Source organism: Sturnira hondurensis, unplaced genomic scaffold (assembly GCF_014824575.4).
Source record: "Sturnira hondurensis isolate 20B ecotype Veracruz unplaced genomic scaffold, ASM1482457v3 Scaffold0000780, whole genome shotgun sequence".
In the NCBI taxonomy this organism is placed as follows: domain Eukaryota; kingdom Metazoa; phylum Chordata; class Mammalia; order Chiroptera; family Phyllostomidae; genus Sturnira; species Sturnira hondurensis.
Window position 1 is genome coordinate 17,031,399 of NW_028073411.1, and position 18,740 is coordinate 17,050,138.

The window sequence follows — 18,740 nt, forward strand, 5'->3', positions numbered from 1 at the left end:
TTGTGGAGGGGAGACTGGGAACGTGGCCCACACCGCACCAGAGCCCGTTGTGGTCCATCTTCCTGTTCCCCACTAGAGGGCAGTGGTGGGCGGAAGCGGCTCCTCCAGCTCTGGAGGGAGCAGTGTGGGCACGTGGGAACCGAGGCCCAGAACCGGGAAGGGGGTGCGGGGCTTGCTCAAAGTCACCTGGGGAGAGAACTGCCACCGCTCAGGGGCTACCAGGCTGTCACAGTGCAGCTTCGGAGGGGAGACATACCAGGAGCAAGTGACAACACCCTAACATCTGGCAAACTGGGGGGTGGGGCACAGTCGGGTTCAGAGGCCCCGGGAGCGTGATTCAGAAGCTGTTTCGTTGAGAACCTTGCATCTGCAGGGTGGTTTCTGTCACCACACTAATCACATTTTTTCCTATTAGGAACAGAATCATCCTCTGATCACAAATGTGACGCACAGAAGGCACAGGCAGAGCGCGGTGAGTGCCTGCCTGCGGCGGCCTGGCAACCATGGCGGACGGCGTGTCCTTCTGTCCGGCTGTCTTTCTCTCACCAGCGTTTTCAAGAGCAGAAATGAGCCCTGGCTGGTGTAGCTCAGTGGATTGAGTGCAGGCCTGCGAACCACATGATCGCGGTTCGATTCCCAGTCAGGGCACATGCCTGGGTTGCAGGCCAGTTCCCGGAAGGGGATGTAGTTCCCGGCAGGGGGCGCACGAGAGGCAACCATACATTGATATTTCTCTCCCTCTGTCCTTCCCTTCCCCTCTAAAGATAAATAAAAAAATATGTATTTGTAAGAGCAGAGATGATCGAGAGCCTCCGCGCTGCTGTGAATCCCTCCCTCTGGCCTCAGAGACCAGGTGGGTGTTTTCACGGGGCCGATGTTCGTTTGGCCACCAGCGGCATCCAGCACCCAGACCCCCTCCTGCCCCCGGCCTGGCACAACATGGGACACGGTGAAGACAGCCCCTGGGACCCCTTGGGATGTAGCCCGACCTGCTTTGATTTTCTTTCTTTTTTCGTTTTTTTTCTTTATTTTTATACAATTTCAGTTTCTTGTTTTCTTAATTTTTTAAAAAGATTTTATTTATTTATCTTTAGAGGGGAAGAAAAGAAGAGAAGGAAAGAAATATCAATGTATGGCTGCCTCTCCTGGGTCCCCTGCTGGGAACTGGCCTGCAACCCAGGCATGTGCCCTGACTGGGAATCGAACTGCAATTCTCTGGTTCGCAGGCCCGAGCTCAATCCACTGAGCTACACCAGCCAGGCTTTTTATTTCTTTATTTTTAGAGGGGAGAAGGGAAGGAGATAGAGAGGGAGAGAAACATTGATGTGTGGTTGCCTCTCACACGCCCCCTACTGGGGACCTGGCCCACAACCCAGGTGTGTGCCCTGCCTGGGAATCGAACCAGCAACCCTTTATTTTGCAGTCCAGCGCTCAATCCACTGAGCTACACCAGTCAGGGAGCCGACCCCCTTTTCACACACGAAGCTGCAGACAGGGCCACACCTGTCCCTGCCTGGCCTGCAAGTCACAGTCTTCTCCTGGCCTGTTTTTGTCTCCTTGGGCTGCCGCTCCAGGAACCAGGCCGTCCATTCAGCACAGAGCTGGTCCTGGGGGTCCGGGCCTGGTGACCTCCACTAGTCTTCTAGGGTCTTCTCACTTCGGGTGGCCTCACTTGGAGTGCTCCTACGTGTCCCTCAGGGCCACTGTCCCCTTCACCGTGTCACTCACCCAGGCTCCTGCTAGGACACTCATCTTGAAAAGGGCCCCCATCGATCAGGCCCTGCCTTGGAAGAAGGGTTGCCATCAGTGAGAGGAAGGTGGTCTTGTCTTTATTCTTTTAGCGCAAGATTTCTAAAATGGCCTTTAAAATGATAAGATGTCCCCGGCTGGTGTGGCTCAGTAGACTGAGCGTGGGCTTGTGAACCAAAGTGTTGCAGGTTCGATTCCCAGTCAGGGCACATGCCTGCGTTGCGGGCCAGGTCCCCATTCGGAGGAACATAAGAGGTGACCACACACTGATGTTTCTCTCCCTCTTTTTCCCTAACCCTTTCCCTCGCTCTAAAAATAAATAAATAAAATATTTTTTTAAAAAGGATAAGACTTTTTTAAAAAAAAGGATAAAAAAAGATAAGGCGATTTGTTTTTTTCAAAGTGAATTCCGGGCTCCACAGCGGCAGTCCCCAAGGCAAGATGATGTGCGCATCTCATCGTCCACAGCCAGAACACGCTCAGGACCAAAAGGGGGCCACGCACGAAACCCGACAAGCTCAGAGGAGGCCCGCGTGGTGGGCCTACAAAGTCAAAGACCTAAAGCAGCCACATGGTCTGAAATAAAAACTTTTTAAAAACCCTAGTCCGAGGATACATGTTTATTGGTTTCATTATTTTTTGTTTTTATTTATTTATATTTAGAGGGAGGAGAAGGAAGGGAGAAAGAGAGGGAGAGAAACATCGATCAGTTGCTTCTTGTACACGACCCAACCAGGGACCAAACCCACAACCCAGGCATGTCCCCTGATGGGAAATTGAATTGGTGACCGTTCACTTTGTGGTATGAGGCACAACCAACTGAGCCATGCTGGTCAGGGCCAAACTTACTGATTTTAGAGAGTAAGGAAGTGGGGGAGAGAGAGAGAGAGATCAGTTGCCTCACACATGCGCTCCCAACCAGGGATCGAACCAACAGCCTAGGAATGTGCCCTGACCGGGGATCGAAGCAACGGACCAGGGCTGACCTGAAAACTTCTTAACTGGAAACAAGTCGTGGCGGGCAGTCCTGCCCTAGGCCAGCAGCGTCCTCGACACGGGCCGGTCTGTGCCCCCACTGAGCCCGATGTCTTGCTGTGTCTGTGACCACGGCACTCTACAATGTCTCCGTGGTCTCTTTCTCAGACCCCTCGGGGCACAGCCTCTCCGCCCCCAACCCCCGGGCAGAGACCACCGGAGCCCCTCGAGTCTGTCTCCTTGTCCCCCACACACCCTCCCCATGCGCTGGACGGGTTCACTGATGACCGTCCTGTGCCCACCCATGGAACAGAAGCGCTAGTCTCCATTTCACTCTTCATCCAGCCTCCGCGGTTTCCCTGCTCCGCTTTTTCCCGCCTCAGTAACCCACCAGCAGTGAGTTTCCTGGGACCCCCTGGCATCTTCTCCTTTGGTGTATAAAATGTGCATTAAAGCGGCCGTTTTTCGCAGCTTTCTCCCAGTGCGTTTGAGAGTCTGCTTCCTGGCAGTTGCCGTCAGTTCGGCTCTGATAAACTCACAGAAATTCCCTGCTGTCTGGCCGTTTCTCATGTGGACCTCTCAGGCCTCCTGCGTGAACCTCGGCAAAGCGGAGGGCAGGCTGCCATGAGCCTGAGGGTGAGAGCCACCTAAAGAGAAGGGGAGGCAGCCTCTCACTCTGGCTCACCATGAGGCCCTCGAGGCCCTCGGGGGGTCGGGGGAACGGAGTGGCGAGCACAGAGGCTCCTCTGTCACCTTGGCCCACAGCGAGCTCCCAGCCCAGCCCCTCCCAATGGCAGATGGGGACGCTGAGGACTAGAGAGAGCGCCGCACTGTCTGCGATGGAGCTGTGATTAAAGACGCAGGGCTCCAGCCCTGGCTGCTGTGGCTCAGTGGCTGGGCATCCTTCCACAGACCGAAGGGTCGCTGGTTTGATTCCCGGTCCGGGTACATGCCCCGGTTGTGGGCCCGATCCCCTGATGGAGATGTAAGTGTGCGTGTATGTGCGTGTGAGTGTGAGGGGCGCTGTTTGGAGCCCTCAGCATTTGTGTCCTTCATTCCTCGTAAGCCCTGGTGAGGCAGACCAAACACCTACTGTTCTTCCATTTCAAATACAAGGAAAGGGAGGCACAGAGAGGTTAAGAGACTTGCCTGAGCCCTGGCTGGCATGGCTCAGTGGACTGAGTGCCACCCTTTGAATCAAAGGGTCACCGGTTCAATGCCCAGTCAGGGCACATGCCTGGGTTTCAAGCCAGGTCCCCAGTAGGGGGCGTGCAAGAGGCAGCCACACATTAATGTTTCTCTCCCTCTCTTTCTTCCCCCCTTCCCCTCTTTCTAAAAATAAATAAACAAAATATTTTTAAAAAGTAAACTTGCCTGAAGTCACACAGCCAGTGGGGGGAGCAGTGGTCCCGTCCCTGGTGGTCCGCAGGTCTTTGGGGGCCAGGGAGGCAGTGTGGATCCCAGGCCCCAGGTGACCGCCCACCTGTGTGACTCGTCAATGGGGGACACAATGTAGGACAGGGGCCCAGACTTGCCCGGCTGAGGCAGGTCCATGAGAAACTAGTAAGATTCCCTGTCGAGCTGAGTGAGGAAACAGAAAAATGGCTCAATAGGGAGTTTGGGGGGCAGGGGTGTATTGAGGGGAGGAACAGCCAAGTGATTAGCAGCCAGGGAATAAAGGCCCATCCTCCCTGGAGGTGCCTGGGAGCAGACAGTTTGAGGCCCCTCAGTCAGGGGCCAGGGCCTGACGAACCCGAGGTGGAGGGAGCCGCAACCAGAGCAGGGCCCCAAACGCCTTCCCGCTCGCCATAGCGCATCAGCAAGTCCAAGGACTCGCCCAGAAAGCTCCAGAGCGCCCTGTTGGGATCCTCCGCGGGGGGGGGGGGGGGGGGNTCCACAGGAAACAGATAAAACCCTCAGCACAAAGGAGGCCAGCAGTTCTTCTCTGTGCACAGGCACCCCCCCACTCCTCACCCCCCACACACCCTGCTTCCTCAGGGGCTCAGACAAGACCCCCATCCAGGGAGCAGGGGCATCGGCAGCTCCCCAACTCTGTCCCCAGGGGCCCTTCCTTCCTTTGCCGAACTGATCTCAGCCTTAGTAAACTCACTCTTTCTTTCACCTGCACTCCTGCCTTGACATTTGTCCTCCGAAGTCTGGAACCTGGAGTCGCCTGCCTGGGCTGGGGCAGGGCCAGCCCCCCGAGTGGGAGTGGTCTGGCAATGGGCAGAAGACCCCCTGGGAACATGTGGCAAGCCCAGGTTCCTGGGCTCCATTACCCTGAACACGCCCCGGGGGAGCTGCTGTGAGCGAGTCTAGGATGCAGCCTCTCTGGACCCCAGACGGAGAGGGGCACACTCTGTGACCCACTGCGGGCGACACACTCGGTCGGCACTCAGCGCTGCTGGGTGACCATTTGCAGAACTCCAGGCAGCTGCAGGAGCCAGCCCGGGCGGGCGAGATGGCGAGCTCCGTCCGGCTGGGGGAGGCCCCAGCCGCTGTCCAAGGGCCCAGCCCCCCTCCTCTAAGAGGCCGTGACCAGGGTGCAGCACCTGTGTGCAGGTGTGGCCAATCCACAGCCCACTAGGTGGCCGTGGGGGCCCAGCCGGCCCCCTGCGGCTGCTGGCTGCTCCCGCCCTGCTCGGGAATGCCGGCACCATAGTGCGCTCTGGAATGCGGGCCGGCCGGGAATGCTGACACTTCCCGACGGCCCCTGGACGGGCGATAAGGAGGAGAAAGGTCAACAGGGAGACTTGGCCCCTTCCTGGTGGGGCGGGTCAGCCCGGGCACAGCCAATGACCCCGAGGACGGCTCAGGCCACCCAATTGGATCTGGAGCCGGGAGGGCCGGGCTGGCTGAGAACGCGCGCCTTCCTGTCCCTTCTGTGCCGCACTCTGAGGACCCTCGGAGGGGCCCTGAGAAGCCTGTCTCCCTTCATCGGCGCGTCTGCCCCGGGCAGGGTGAGTTCTAGACCCCTAGCCTGGGTCTGCCCCTGGAGGGGCTATCCCCACATTGCAGCCCCAAGCCCCGTGCTGGGTCACCTGTTGGAACAGGTGGGGTACACCCCCACACTGGACTGGCTGGGGAGCAGGGCCTGGTGGCCCCACTTCTGAGACAGGGGCCGAGAGCCCAGCCGGTGGAAGTGGGTGTTGTCAAGCTGGTGGCTGTAAGGGGGGGAGGTGCTGCCCCGTGGGTCCCCCTGAGAGAGGAGTGTCGGGCTGGGTCAGTGTGGTGCCACCCAGCAGCCCTGCAGAGGGGCAGGAAGCCTGGGCTGGGGGCCAGCTGGAGGTCCGCACGGCAGGGAGGGGTCTCTGCTCCTCCTCCTCCTTCCCTGCCCCCACCCAGGTCCCCCAGGGGCCAAAGTTTCAGAAGCCCTGGGAACCACCCCTCCTTCCCTGGTGGGGGCCCTGAGAGTGGGTTCTGAGCAGGGTGGGGGCCTGACCGGAGGAGGGGGAGGGGAGGCCGGCTGTGGGCTCTGCAAGTGCTGGCTGGTGCCGGGCAGCTCCATGGCCCCAGGCAAAGCCACGCCCGTCTAAGCCTCAGTCTCCCCACGGGCAGGGAGTCGGCTGATCGCCCCTCCCCGCCCACGGGGCCCTGGGGATGGACTCCCCAGGGGTGCAGCCAAGGCAGAGCGCTGCTCGAAGCGCTTCATGTGTTTGTATCGGACGGACCCGAGGGCAGTCGCTGCGTTCTGGCCGGAAACCTGTCTAACCCAGTGAGTTTTGCTGCTCGGGTCTCTGCCGCCTCGGCCACTGGGGGCTCTGCCGGTGGCCCCTTGTCCCTCAACACCCGGTCGTTGCAGGATCTCATTCTCTGTTCACTCACTCACTCATTCACTCCTGACCTTTCTGGCACGACCCGCAGGGCTCGTCCTGGGTCGGTTCTGGCCGGTCCAGGAACCAGGCGCTGGCCGGGAGTCCTGACGTGGGCCCCGGGAGAACGGTCTCAGAACCGAGGCCCCTCCGTGGTCGGGCGTGCCCGCTGCTCCCCGCGTCTTTCGCTTCAGGGCCTCTTGGCCAGCGGAGCCTGGACACAGAAGCGTGTGTACCAACGTGGGCACATACATGTGTGTATAAGTGTGAAGCACACTCGCTCACGTCCATACACACGCCTACAAGTTAGTGTGTTGGGTTGGCCAAAAATGTCCCTTCGGGTTTTTCCATAAAATAAAAGGCGCACTTGTTTTCACCAACAGCTCTGTCGATCTGGATATTTTGAGTCTGTCGGTGATCTCTCGTTCATGGCTTCTAGGGGAGAGAGGCCAGGGGGCTGCTGAACATCTTCCAAGGCAGAATACAGCTCCATGACAAATAATTGTCCAGCCAAAATGTCAACAGAACTCCACAAACCACTCGCGACCCGTTCCGTCGGTCGCAGCAGCTTCTCCACACACGGCACAAACCTTCTCTCGCACTTCAGTTGTGTGTTACCTTTCTTGAATTGATAAGGCATAATATGCCGAAGATGTTGCATATTTTCTTCCATCTTCAATATTAAAATGGCTGCACGAAAATTCACCCATTTCGATAAGTCTTTTTTAACGCACACTGGTAAGACAGCTGTCACGATACGATCTAACAGAATCCTTGTGAATGGAATTAAGGACAGCACGGTGCTGCCAGGGGCATCGCACGGAAAAAAACACGAGGGACTTTTGGGCCAACCCAATAGATGTGCACCTACCCCGTGAATATTCGTAAATATGTCTGTAAATGTCCCAGCCTGTGTATGCACATACTGCGTGCATGCATGTTGCTAATACATGTCTATTTGTCGCACGTGTGTGAAGCGAGCCGTGAGTTCTCGCTGCTCTCTCCTCCGACCCCACCCCTCAGTGCCGGGGCCCCTCCTGCCTCTCTCCTTGGTTTCCCGCGCCACCTCCCATTCCGATAGCCAGGTCGCTGGCTCCTGCCGCCCACCCTCCTTGCTGACCAGTGCACATCCAGCCATCCCGTCCTGGTACAGCAGTGGGGACTCTGGGACAGCGCCCCCATGGGAGCCGCGCAGTCTGCTGCAGCCGGGTGTGCACATGTGGTCCACCCTCCTCCGACCCCGACCCACCCCCTCAGGACCCGGGGTGCCTGGCACCGGCCCCCCAGGGAGGCTGCTGCGCGCGCCCACCATTCCCTCTGTGCCCTCCCTCAGGCTGCCCTGCTCCCCTGGACGGGTTCTTACTTGCTCTGTTCTTACTTGCTCTGTTCTTATTTGCACTGTTAAACTCAGTGTCTTTTGACAAGTGTGGAGTGTTGTGTGCCCCCGCTCACAGCATCAGGCAGAAAAGCCGCCTGTCTAACGGGGTTGTCCCCTGAGGGGCCATCACAGGACAGGGGTCCCAACCTGAGAGCTGGACAGGGGGCTGGACACATGGTCACTGTGCTGCTCCCCTCTCCCCACTCCCCGCGTCACCCATCTTCCCCTGTCTGCTCCTCCAGCCTCTTCGACCTGCGGGGTGTGGTGGGAGCGTGGGTTACATGACACCCGGGCTGTTCCCGAGGTGCTGCTGCTGTAAGGCGGGTCCACGCCCTGCCGCTCTGACACCTGCAGAGTGACTTCCCGGAGGCGGGGCTGCTGGTCAAAGGGTGGCCACGTGTGAGTTTCGATGGCCACCGGTTGGCAGCTGCCCTTGGCTGGGCCCCAGCACGGCTTCTTCACCACCACCAGAGGTGTGCTGACATGCGGGGTGCGGCCAGGCGGGGCGACACAGGGTCTTGGGGTCACTCTGTGCCTCTGGGTGGGGGGATTGAGCATCATTGCATACACTCGAATAAGGCCGCAGACAGAGGGGCAGCGTCCGAGCCAGCCCTCACGGCTCTCCCATGGAGGCCCTGGTCTTCCCTCCTGGCATGGGCCTCGAGGTCTCCTGCACAGGTGGGTCTAACTGAACACAGCTGCTGGCAGGGGTCCGGCCCAGCCAGGCTCTGACCCAGAACCAGCAGCAGTCTTGTTCGTTAAAAATTAAAAGTGAAAGGACTGAGAAGAATACCAGACAGATCTCAACTGCAGTGCCCTGTGCAAAGTGCCTGGCCAGGCTCCACCGGCTTCCTGAGGCTGGGGGTTCTGGGGATGGGGCCGCCGCAGGGCCCGGCACGGAGCAGGGCCGGTAGGTTTGGTGCTGGGCAACGCTGCCAGCCCCGGCCCTGCCCCTCTGGATAACCCGATAATGACGTCTCTCCTGTGTGGGACCCCAGATCCATGCCAGGTGTGCTGGGTCCAGGAGCTGCCAGGGCTCAGAATCTATGCTCTTCCTCCCTGTCACCCCCTGATGCACGGTCAGTGTGGGCGTGCGAGAGTCGGGGACTCGGGAGGCTGTGCCACGGGCAGGACTCAGAGGACGTGCCTATCCCACAGTGGGTGCTCTGGCTCTGTTCCCCTCCCCCCAGAATGTGACCCATGAGGCCCACAGCTGGGTGGCTGGCATGAGAAGGGCACAGGTGTGGACGTCTGGCAGGTCTACCACTCGGGGCCATCCAGGAGCCTGTGACCAGGGCCCCGTTCCCAGAGGGCAGAGTGTGATGGCCAGGCCCTGCCCAGCCGGGAGCACCAGGCAAGGCAGGGAGAGGCCCTGGGGCCTGCTGCACACTGTGTGATCCCCCCAAGCCAGCTTCTTCCTCCCTGGAGAACCAGGAATCGAGGGTGGGACTGGACCCCAGGGGCAGGAAAAGGGTGGGCGTGGCACGTGACTCTGCCTGGTCAGAGGCACATGTTTCCCGGGACTCTTCCCCTCTGCAGGGTCCGAGACGCTTGGTTGGCCTATTGCCCCCCTTGCTGGTGCTTCTGTTTGTTAGCCATTCAACAAACATGAGCCGAGCGCCCCGTCCATGGCCTTGAGGTTGCTTCCAATTTCACCAGGGGCAGCCTGGGTAGAGACCCCAGTCCTGGCCCCTTGTGATCGGGGCCCAGGGCCAAGAAGGGCTGGCGTGTCCTCCATCAGCAAAGGCTATGGAAGGAGGTGACGCCACGTGGGGACACCTGCGGGGCTAGGCAGGAGCTGAGGTCAGTGCCTGCAGGAGGTCACTAGGAAGGGGGCCATGCCAGGGCCATGGGGGGCAGGTGGAATCCAGAGCCCAAGTGCCCCCACCATGGCATTGGGCGGGGGCCCGGGTGTGAACAGGTCTGGGAAAGCGAAGGACGCCGAGTGGTGGAGGGGCCAGTCCCTGAGGGAGGTTTGGGGAACGGCGGGAGGGCTGGGTTACGGTGGGGACAGGGGTGAGGCAGTTGTCCAGCCCCAGCCGAGGGGACCGCCCAGGAGTGCGGGCTCAGCCCTCATCTCTAAGGTGGCACCCTGGGTCGTCAGTGTGGACGTGGATGGCTCTGGAGCCCCACCTGGCCGCTGGCATCGGAGAGGAGTGGTGGGTCTGCTGGAGGCAGGAGGAGGGGTTGGGAAGGGGAGTGGGGCCAGCTGGGCAGGGAGGCCCGTGGGTGAGGCCAGAGAAGCGACCCTTGCACTGAGCAGCAGGGTGGGTGCTGGTGGCCCTGACAGGACAGTTTCAGGGAGAGGGATGAGGCGAGGCTGTTGTGGGAGGGGAGGAGGGACCAGGCTGGGCCCCAGAACCTGGGCAGCGCCCCAGAACCTGGGCAGCACCCTGAGGACTGACGGCACCCCCAGGTCTCGGCACGGCCTGTGAGAACACTGGGGAGCCCTGTGGCAACTCCCTCCAGCCCTCCTGACCCCTGGTTTCCTCAGTGGTGGGTCCTGGCGAGGACGATAGTCACAGCCCCCTCCCCCAGGCCTTCAGCGCATGCGCTTAGTGGGGTTAATGTTTGCACGAGCCAAGTTCAACCCCTCCCCCTACCCCATGGCTGCGCTCCAGAGAGTGTCCAGCATTCCAGCAGCAGGTGGGGGTCCCACACCCTGAGTCAGGAATGTTGGGGTTCTGGGGACTGAGGGCCAGTGGGGTCGGGGTGTTCCTGGGGCTCATTATAAGGTGGGGTGACGTCTCAGGTTCCCAGGGGAAGTGGTGGTTGTAAAACACATGCCATGCCCCCCCCCGCCGTCCGCTCAGTGCACCCCCTCCTGGTCACCCCACGACCTTGGCCTGCTGGCTACAGTGTGACGGGCGACGAGGAGGAGGGACCAGCCTGGGCCCTGAAAACAGCTTTTGACGCCTTTCTGACCCACCTCCTCCCTGTGCCCAAGTGCCTTCCACCAGCCGGCTCCGGAGGGGGCAGCCCTGCTCCTGCAGCTCTGCCCCAGGCGGGGGCGCAGTCACCCCAAGTGCCCCTGGGGAAGGAGCCCCTACACGGGCAGGCCCACACCCCCACTCGGCTGCTGAGGCAGCAGTTCCCCACCCGGGGGGCCACGCCACCTGATGGAGCCAGAGCGGGACAGAGGCCCAGGCCAGGCGGGGTGGCCCAGGCCGCAGGAACTGCTGACTGCTTCCTGCGGGCCGCAACCAGCCTGGGGTGGCCACAGGTCACCTGGAGAGTCTGTTGGTCCCAACACCCTCCTTCTGCAAAGAGCAGTGTCTGCAGTCACGGGGCCTGGCGCCCGCCCATCTTTGATCTGCAGGGTTTTGGCCGGGAAGGCAAGAGTCACGAATACGCAGGGGCCAGTCCCACCCCTTCCCGTGGGGCCACGCTCCAGGCCCGCAGCTTCCGCCTCTGTCACCGAGATGCATCCACACACACTCAGTGCGGGAGGGGCTCAGGAATGTGCTTCTTGGAAGGTGGCATCTGTGTCCCTGTGTCTTTCTGGGAAACTGTATTAAGCTGGGTCACATCTGCATGTCACAGTGTTGAACCAGAGACCAAGAAAGACAGGGGTGCTTCGGGGCATGGGACCACGGCCAGGCCACCCCCTCTTGGCCACGGTCCCCACGAAAGGGCTGAGTGACCTTGGGTGGGGCCCATCTCTGCCCGAGTCCCCCTTTCCCCCCGAGAGACTGCAGGGCTTTGCTCCCCTGCCACCTGCCTTCGGCCCTCATCTCCTCTGATCGTGGACGCCCATCCTACCCTCCTGGGACGTTCTTGTGACCTTGAACCCCATACACCCTGATCCCAGTGTGGTGGGGACACCTGTGTGCCGGCTCCTCCTGCTCTGGTGGGCGATCCTGAGATCCGCCTCCACTAAGCCCACCCCACTCTCTAGAGCAGGGCCCCCCACCCCCGGGGGCACCCCACCAGCCACCATGGGCTGTGTCTGCTCTCATGTAGTCGTGGCAGGGTTGTGGCAGAGGCCCGCCCCCCGGCCCCTCACACAGAGCACCAGCCCTGGGACAACCCGCAGAGCTGGAGCCACGCCCCTGCCCCCCACAAGCCTGCAGGCCCTGCTCCTCACTCACACCTACTGTGTGGATGGACCCTCAGGGGCGGGGACCACCCAGGCAGGTCCTCAGCTCCCTCTGTCTGCTGTCACCTGGGAGTGGCTATGGAGGCTCAGCCACTGCCCTCCCCCCCCCAACCCCAGGAGCAGGGCAGCTGTCCCAGCCCTGATCCCCGCTAAGGCCACACGACCACAGTGGGGGCAGAGCTGCTGAGCTCAGGGGAATTAGGGAACGTCAAGACCAGCTCCATTGGAAAGGGGGAAACTGAGGCCCGGGGAGTGACAGGCCCACCCAGAGGGGCACAGGGCTGCGCTGGGCTCGGGTTGAGAGCCGCCTCTCCCAGGTGGGGCTGTGGGTCGGCCCCGAGCTGCGGCCTCCAGGAGGGACCGTGTTTAGAAAGCCCTTTGACCTGGAAGGCCGTGTTCTGAAAGCCTGTGGGGGCACGCTGTGCAGCATCGGGGTGTGCCTTGCAGAGAGGAAGAGTTCTGGGCACGGTCGGGGAAGCCTTGGGAAACCCCCGCTGGCCTGGGGCCACGGGCACAGCTGCGGGGACAAACAGGACGCAGGTCTTGGGTGGTGGGGACAATGGCCAGGGGAGGAGATGTGTCCAGACCCTTTTATGGATGTGGGGCCTGCCTGGGGCCTCTTCCCACAGTTTCCAGCAAAACAAGCAGCAGGAGCCACGCCTGTCGTGTGCTGCGCGAGGCGGGTTCCGGAGTGCAGGGCCGCCTCACACACGGGGCTGAGGCCGAGGCCAAGGCCAAGGGCAGGCCTGCAGGAAGGAGGCCTTGTGCCCTCTCCCGGCCTCTTCCAGGCCTCACGGGGCAGCAGGACTGGCCAGCGCTGTTGGGGGGCATCCGGGCCTGGGGACTGGCTTTCCAGACCTGCTCCTCTGCCTGTGCCTGCAGGGCCCCGGGCCCCAGCCCAGGGGAGGTCGGGCACTGGTGTGGTCACCTGAACAGTAACCAAGTTTGGTTACGTCGCACGCTCTGTGCTTGGCCGGCTACAGAACGCCCACGTCTGCTGACTCCTCAGGACAGCCCGAAGTGAGGGCACAGGGTCAACCCAGCCCCACCTGGGCATCCTCTGGGCACACAAAAGCCAGGGTCGTGGCACCGGCACAGCAGCGCTGGTGTTCACAGTGGATGTGGTGGCCTCGGGCTGGGCTGGCTCCTGCCCTGAGTGCTAGTCGTGCTGGAGATGAGGGGACCCAGGTGCCCCCCCCCCCGGGGGGAAGACCAAGAAGGCGGCTGGAAGTCCCCAGGCACCACAGAGGAGAGTAGGACCTGCCAGTGGGGCCCACCTCTGGATGGGGTGGCCCCCGGGGAACGGCCCACGGGGGAGTCCCCATGGCATGAGGAGGCTGTAGGAAGGTCCCACGGCCAGGGCTATGCGCGGGGTGGGGTGTCCCTGTACCAGGGGCAGTGGAAGCTGGGAAGGGCACCCGACCACTGGAGCAGGCTGTGAAGGAGGGTGGGTGGGCCCGTGTCCCAGAGGGGCTCCTGGGCCTGGTTAAGGCTCCCGAGGCCCAAGGCGTGGGCAGCGGGGGACACGGGGGTGGGTGCACTTAGGCCTGGAGTTGATCAGAGAAAGGCCAGATGTGGGGGAGGGGGGGACAGGGCCACGGGCGGGAGTGGCTTGGCCTCACCCAGAAATAGCTTCACCTAGAGCGTCAGTCCTCAACCCAGGTGACATTGCCACACCCCACCATGGACAGAAGTCTGGAGCTGTGTTTTGCTGGCACAGCTGGGGAAGGCCAGGGTGCCGCTGGAACCTGCCCACGGCAGCTCCTCCCCAGGACAGCGTTGCCGTGTTTGGAAGCGCTGGCCTTTGGGCTTCTGCGTCCCTCGGGCGGGGGTCCAGCTCCTCTTCCAGTTGTCACTGGCCCTGGGCATGTCCCGTGACCCCGCTGAGCCTCAGTTTTTCCTTTTGGAAAACAGGCACCTTACCGCTTCACCTGGAGTCACCAGGCCATGTGTGAAGGTCCGGGTGGCCCTCCCTTTCTTTTCTTTTCTCTTTTCTCTTCCTTTCTTTTCTTTTCTTTTCTTTTCTTTTCATCAGTTGAACTTTAGAGAGAGAAAGGAAGGGGAAAAGAGAGAGAAACATTGGTTTGTTATTCCACTCATTTGTGTACTCACTGGTTGCTTCCTGTGTGTGCCCTGACCGGGGACATATCCCATGACCTTTGTGTATGGGGATGACGCTCCAGCCAACGAAGCCACCAAGCCAGGGCCACCGCCCCCCCCAATTCTTGATTTCTAGGGCTGGGCGGGGACCAGAGAGCAGACGAGAGGGAAGGCGGGGCGCAGGACGGCAGGCCCCCCCCAGCTCAGTTCCTGCTTCTGCTCTGAGCCAGCAGCAGGCCCAGCACGAGCTCCCAGGCGAGCAGGGCTGGTGTCCCTGTTCTCACACTCAGGCGTGGGCTGAAGCCAGCGGAGAGGAGGGAAGAAGCACTGGGGGCCCACCCCGTAACCTTGTCGAAGGGGACTGGTGGGAGGGAGCCACACCTGCTTCTGTGGGGGTGAGTGCACATGCACCCCTGTGAGAGTGTGCACCCAAGGGCCCATGCGTCTTCGTGCATGCAAGTGTGCCATCCGTGGAAGAGGAACAGAGCCGCCGGACTGAGGTTGGCAGGGAGGCCTGGCAGCTGGCTGACTTCCCCAATCCTGGGGCGAGGCGGGAGCCTGGCGTCCCCTGGCCTCTTTCCCGCACCTGGGGGCCGGGCAGAGGGCTGGCAGGAGGGCCTGGAGCTGGCCCAGGAAGCAGCTAATGATCAACTGGCTGTCTCCGCTGGGCCTGCCTCTCGCCACTGGCCCCAGGCGCAGGGAGGAAGTGGGGCAGGAAGCAGGGGGCGGTGGCCGCTGGGGAGCAGTCGGTCTGGCTGAGGGCGGCCCTGCCTGCCCTGGCTGGCAGAGACGGCCTTTCAGGGCCAGCCAGGGAGGAGCCAGGAGCAGCGACCTGGCGTCTGCTGTCCTGGGAGCCGCCTCCAAGGAGCTGGCGAAGGTATGGGGGTGCCGGGACAGGCGGGTGGCCAGGGCTGTGTCTTGGGGAGGGGGTGACGGTGAGGACTGGCCCAAAAGGCATGGCCTGCAGAGCAGGGCCTGGCCACAGCTGGATGGAAGAAGAGTCTCGTGTCCTTCCCTTTCGGGAAGACGTTTCTGACCCTTTGGGAGTGGGGGCGCAGACCTGAAGTCTGGGCAGCCCGGGGGGTGTGGGCCCAGGCAGATGGGTCCCCAGAAACACTGCCCGTGCCACTCGGCAGTGAGGGGGCCAGTGATAATGTCACATCTGACAGAGCGCTGTGTCCCCCTTGACCTCTGCTGACCCTGCTCCCCCAGGGCTCAGCCCGTGAGTCCCCAGCAACGAGGGGGTCCATCTCTGCGGTGGCTCAAGTGGGACCTCTCCCCAGGAGGGCGCCAGAGGGGCCCTGTCCAGGGTGGCACCATAGGCGTGGCCCGACCACTCTGAGGCCACCACCTCTGGGCCAGGGCGGGACACCAACCAGGAAGGACGCAGACTCGGGCCTCCCGACCCCGGGCCCTGCCCTGGGCTTGTGGCCCAGGGATGCTGCTGAGACCCGGCTCCCAGGGGCCCCTCTGGGAGCCCCGGACCCCACCCTGTCTGCAGGGATCCCCAACACTGTGCAATCTGAGGGGCTCCTAGAAGTGATGGCCGTCAGAGCAATGTCGGGGTGTTTGTCGCTGGCCCAGTGTGGGGTGGCCTCCCAGAGTCCTGTCCCAGGAGCTGCGGCTGAACTCCTGGTCGGGGGCAGGGCAGGGGTTGAAGCAGCACATCCGGGTTAGGTTTGGGGCTCAAGGGCTGGATGCGGACCTGCCTGGATCCAAACCTCACCTTTCAAGTCCAGCTGAGCCTCTGGCTGACCACCACCATGCCCGAGTCGGGGGCAGTGCCACCACTCAGTGAGACAAAAGTCCTTTCCTTCTGCTCACGAGGACGCCCTGGTGCGGGGGAGGCTGACTCTCTCTGGTAGTAGGCAGAGTCAAGGCACAGAGTCCCAGAGCCACCACAACCAGAGCGACCTCGGCCCGCATGCCGGGCTGACTTCACTGCCATGGGCTGGAGGCCAACAGTCTGACATCAAAGTGTCAGCAGGGCCACCTCCCTCCACAGGCCCTGGGGAGGCACCCTCCTGCCTCTTCCAGCTCCGGGAGGCCCAGGCGGCCCTGGGCTCAGGGCCTGGTCAGTCCCGTCTGTCCTCTGCTGTCACGGGACCTCTCCCTGTGCCTGTCCCTTCTCTCGTTCTGAGGACACTGGGCACTGGTTTCGGGGCCCAGCCTCCTCCAGGGTGGCTTCATCTTAACTTCATTCCCAAGACCCTCTTTCCAAAGGAGGTCGGTCACCTTCTGAAGTTCCAGGGGGACAGTGTTTGTTCACCCCAGCACAGGGGCAACCAGACAACCCTTGAGAGGGGCTTCCTGGGGCCATGGGCGAGGCCTGCCCGGGCCCTGGACCTGTTTGTGCAGCACGAGCCCCGTGGGAGCGCCAGCCAGGCCCCCAAACCTGTTTGAGCCTGGACTGGTAGTACATCCTCCCCTTCCGTGGGGCCCCACTTAGTAAGCGCCAGCTGTACCCCAGGGGCACTGCTCATTCAGTCCACCAACCCCCTCGTGGGGCAGATGTTCTCGTCAATGCAGGCAAGGAGCCGAGAGGACCAAGGCCAGAGGAAGGAGACTCTCTGTGAGGTGCCCGAGGGGGCCCCGCCAGCGGCCCCCGGGAGCTAAGGACAGCCCCTCTGCAGTTGGAGCTGCAGCCTGCTGGCCCCTCGGGGCCATTTTAGGGACCAGCGGGGGGCGGGGAGGGAATGCGTCCACAGAGAGGGCACTCACTTCCTCATTGCTGGACCGTCGCCAGGAGGTTTGTGCCTGCAGTTGTCCCCGTGGCCCTGCCTGCCTGGCAGGCCCCTCAGGGAGGCAGTGGGAGGGGCCCCGACCCACGCGTGGAAGGATGGCCCTGCTCCCCAGGACGACAGGTGCGTGCCTGGGGCGGGTGTGACAGTGCCAGGTACCCAGCGGTGGGAGACCTGCGCCGCCTCAGGGGCACATCGGTCCTGGCTCCAAAGGATGAGGCAGCAGAGAGGGAGAAGGACAAGGACCCAGGTGGGGACAGGCTTCAGGAATGGAGACCCTACAAACAGAGTCCAAGCGGGCCAGGGACCCAAGGGCTCTGACGGGATACCTGGTGGGCCGCAGTGGGGTCAAAGTCATGTGCACGCTGGTCCCAGCAATGCTGGCATGCTGGTGGGGGCGGGAAAAGTGCCAGAGCCCGTGTCTGGGGCCGAGGCTGGGGGTCTGACCACTGTCCCTGTCACTCTGTGCCTGCGTTCCCTGTCTGAAAGGGGGCTCTGCGTTCTCCTGGGTCCTCCTGCTGTGACGAAGCCCCCAACCCAGGAGCTGGGTCTGCCCACACCAGGGGGCCTCTCATCTCTGGCCCGGGAGGATGAGGCAGGACCATTGGCTCTTGGATGGGCTGAGGGCACCCCAGGGTGCAAAAAAGTATCGCTTCTGCCTCGGCCACTTCCACTTCCGTGCCCTCTGTCACCCGCTTCCTTCCGCCCCGGGCCTGGGGCCTGGCCCATTTCCTGACAAACAGGACACACTGGGAGACCCAGCCAGAGTCCAGGCCCCTCCCAGTGGGAGGGACACGGAACAGGTTGTCCGGCAGCCCCAGGACCCCCGGGGCATCCCAGCTCGCTGAGGCTGGTGGGACAGGGAATGATGCAGTTACCCACCGGGAATAAGCATCGTGGGGGTCCTCGTAAGGTTTCAGCCCCGCTGGCCGGGCATGCAGGGGCCTGGTTCCCGGAGCACAGTGCCACTGTGTGAAATGGGGACGTCACGGCTCCTATCCCGACACGTCACCTTGCTCACATGTTGTCTGGGCATTCTCAGTCATATCTGGGTGTCGAGGGTGTGGTGGCCTCTCCAGTGACCCCTGACTGCCAGGACAACCCCCCAGCTGGCCAGGCAGGTGTTGGCAAGGCCACCATGCAAATGTTGGCACGTGGCTCCGACAGCCTGTTCCAGGGGGACCAGTGCTAGTTAGGGGGCTGGTGACACGCAAGCAGACCCACGAAGGCTGAGTAGGGCCCTCCTAGCACAAAGGGGTGGGGGCAGGGGGCTCCTCTGCTCTTGACCCCAGCTCTGGAGGCAGGGTCCATGTGGTTCCCCCAGGGGCCCGTCTTCCCAGGGAGGTGGTCACCACCCACCACCACCCTCACCTCTCTCCACAGAAGGCAGCCTGGCATGCCGAGCCCTGGGCACTGAGGACGTCGTCTGTCATGAAGGACCCAGCGGAGGTGGCCTCGGAGGAGCCGGCCCTGATGGGGAGGGTGACTGCGGCAGGGCCCTTGGGCGGTGGCAGTGGCAACGAGGTCCACAGAGAGGCTGTGAGCTCATCGGCCAGCGGTCAACAAGCAGGACCTGAGGAGGCCCAGGCCGGGGCCAGAGAGGGTGAGTGTGGGGAGCGAGGGGCACCCCTGGTCCTCCCAGTGGGGGGCCGGAGCGCTGCCTGCCCTGTCCCCAGTCTACTGGAACAGACCGAGGGCCCAGCGAGTCCCCTGCGGCCAGCCTCGACCTTCCAGGGGCGCGTCAGCAATGAGCACACTGCGTGGAGAAAGGGGAGGGGGCTTGGGAACGCTGAGCAGCTGCCCGGACGCACTGAGGGCTCTGTTCAAACTCTGCTCCCGCCGCCTGCTTTGTTCTGGACATCAACTCCGGGCGCTCAGGGCGGACG

General features: G+C 62.3%; 1 protein-coding gene across 4 annotated transcripts in view; it reads left to right on the forward strand.

Moving 5' to 3' along the window:
- The first annotated feature begins 5,580 nt into the window (after positions 1–5,580).
- The window catches only part of SH3TC1 (SH3 domain and tetratricopeptide repeats 1), a 37,166-nt gene continuing 24,006 nt past the window's right edge, over positions 5,581–18,740 (forward strand). The window contains exons 1-2 of one of the 4 annotated variants that reach the window (XM_037046414.1): positions 5,581–5,684; positions 18,238–18,457. In XM_037046414.1, the coding sequence (XP_036902309.1) occupies positions 18,286–18,457 (172 nt within the window). In that variant the 5' untranslated portion in view covers positions 5,581–5,684; positions 18,238–18,285. Of the gene's footprint in view, positions 5,685–14,791; positions 14,991–15,056; positions 15,336–18,232; positions 18,458–18,740 lie in introns of those variants that run through there. The other 3 variants (XM_037046423.1, XM_037046431.1, XM_037046439.1) reach the window with 3 other exon arrangements.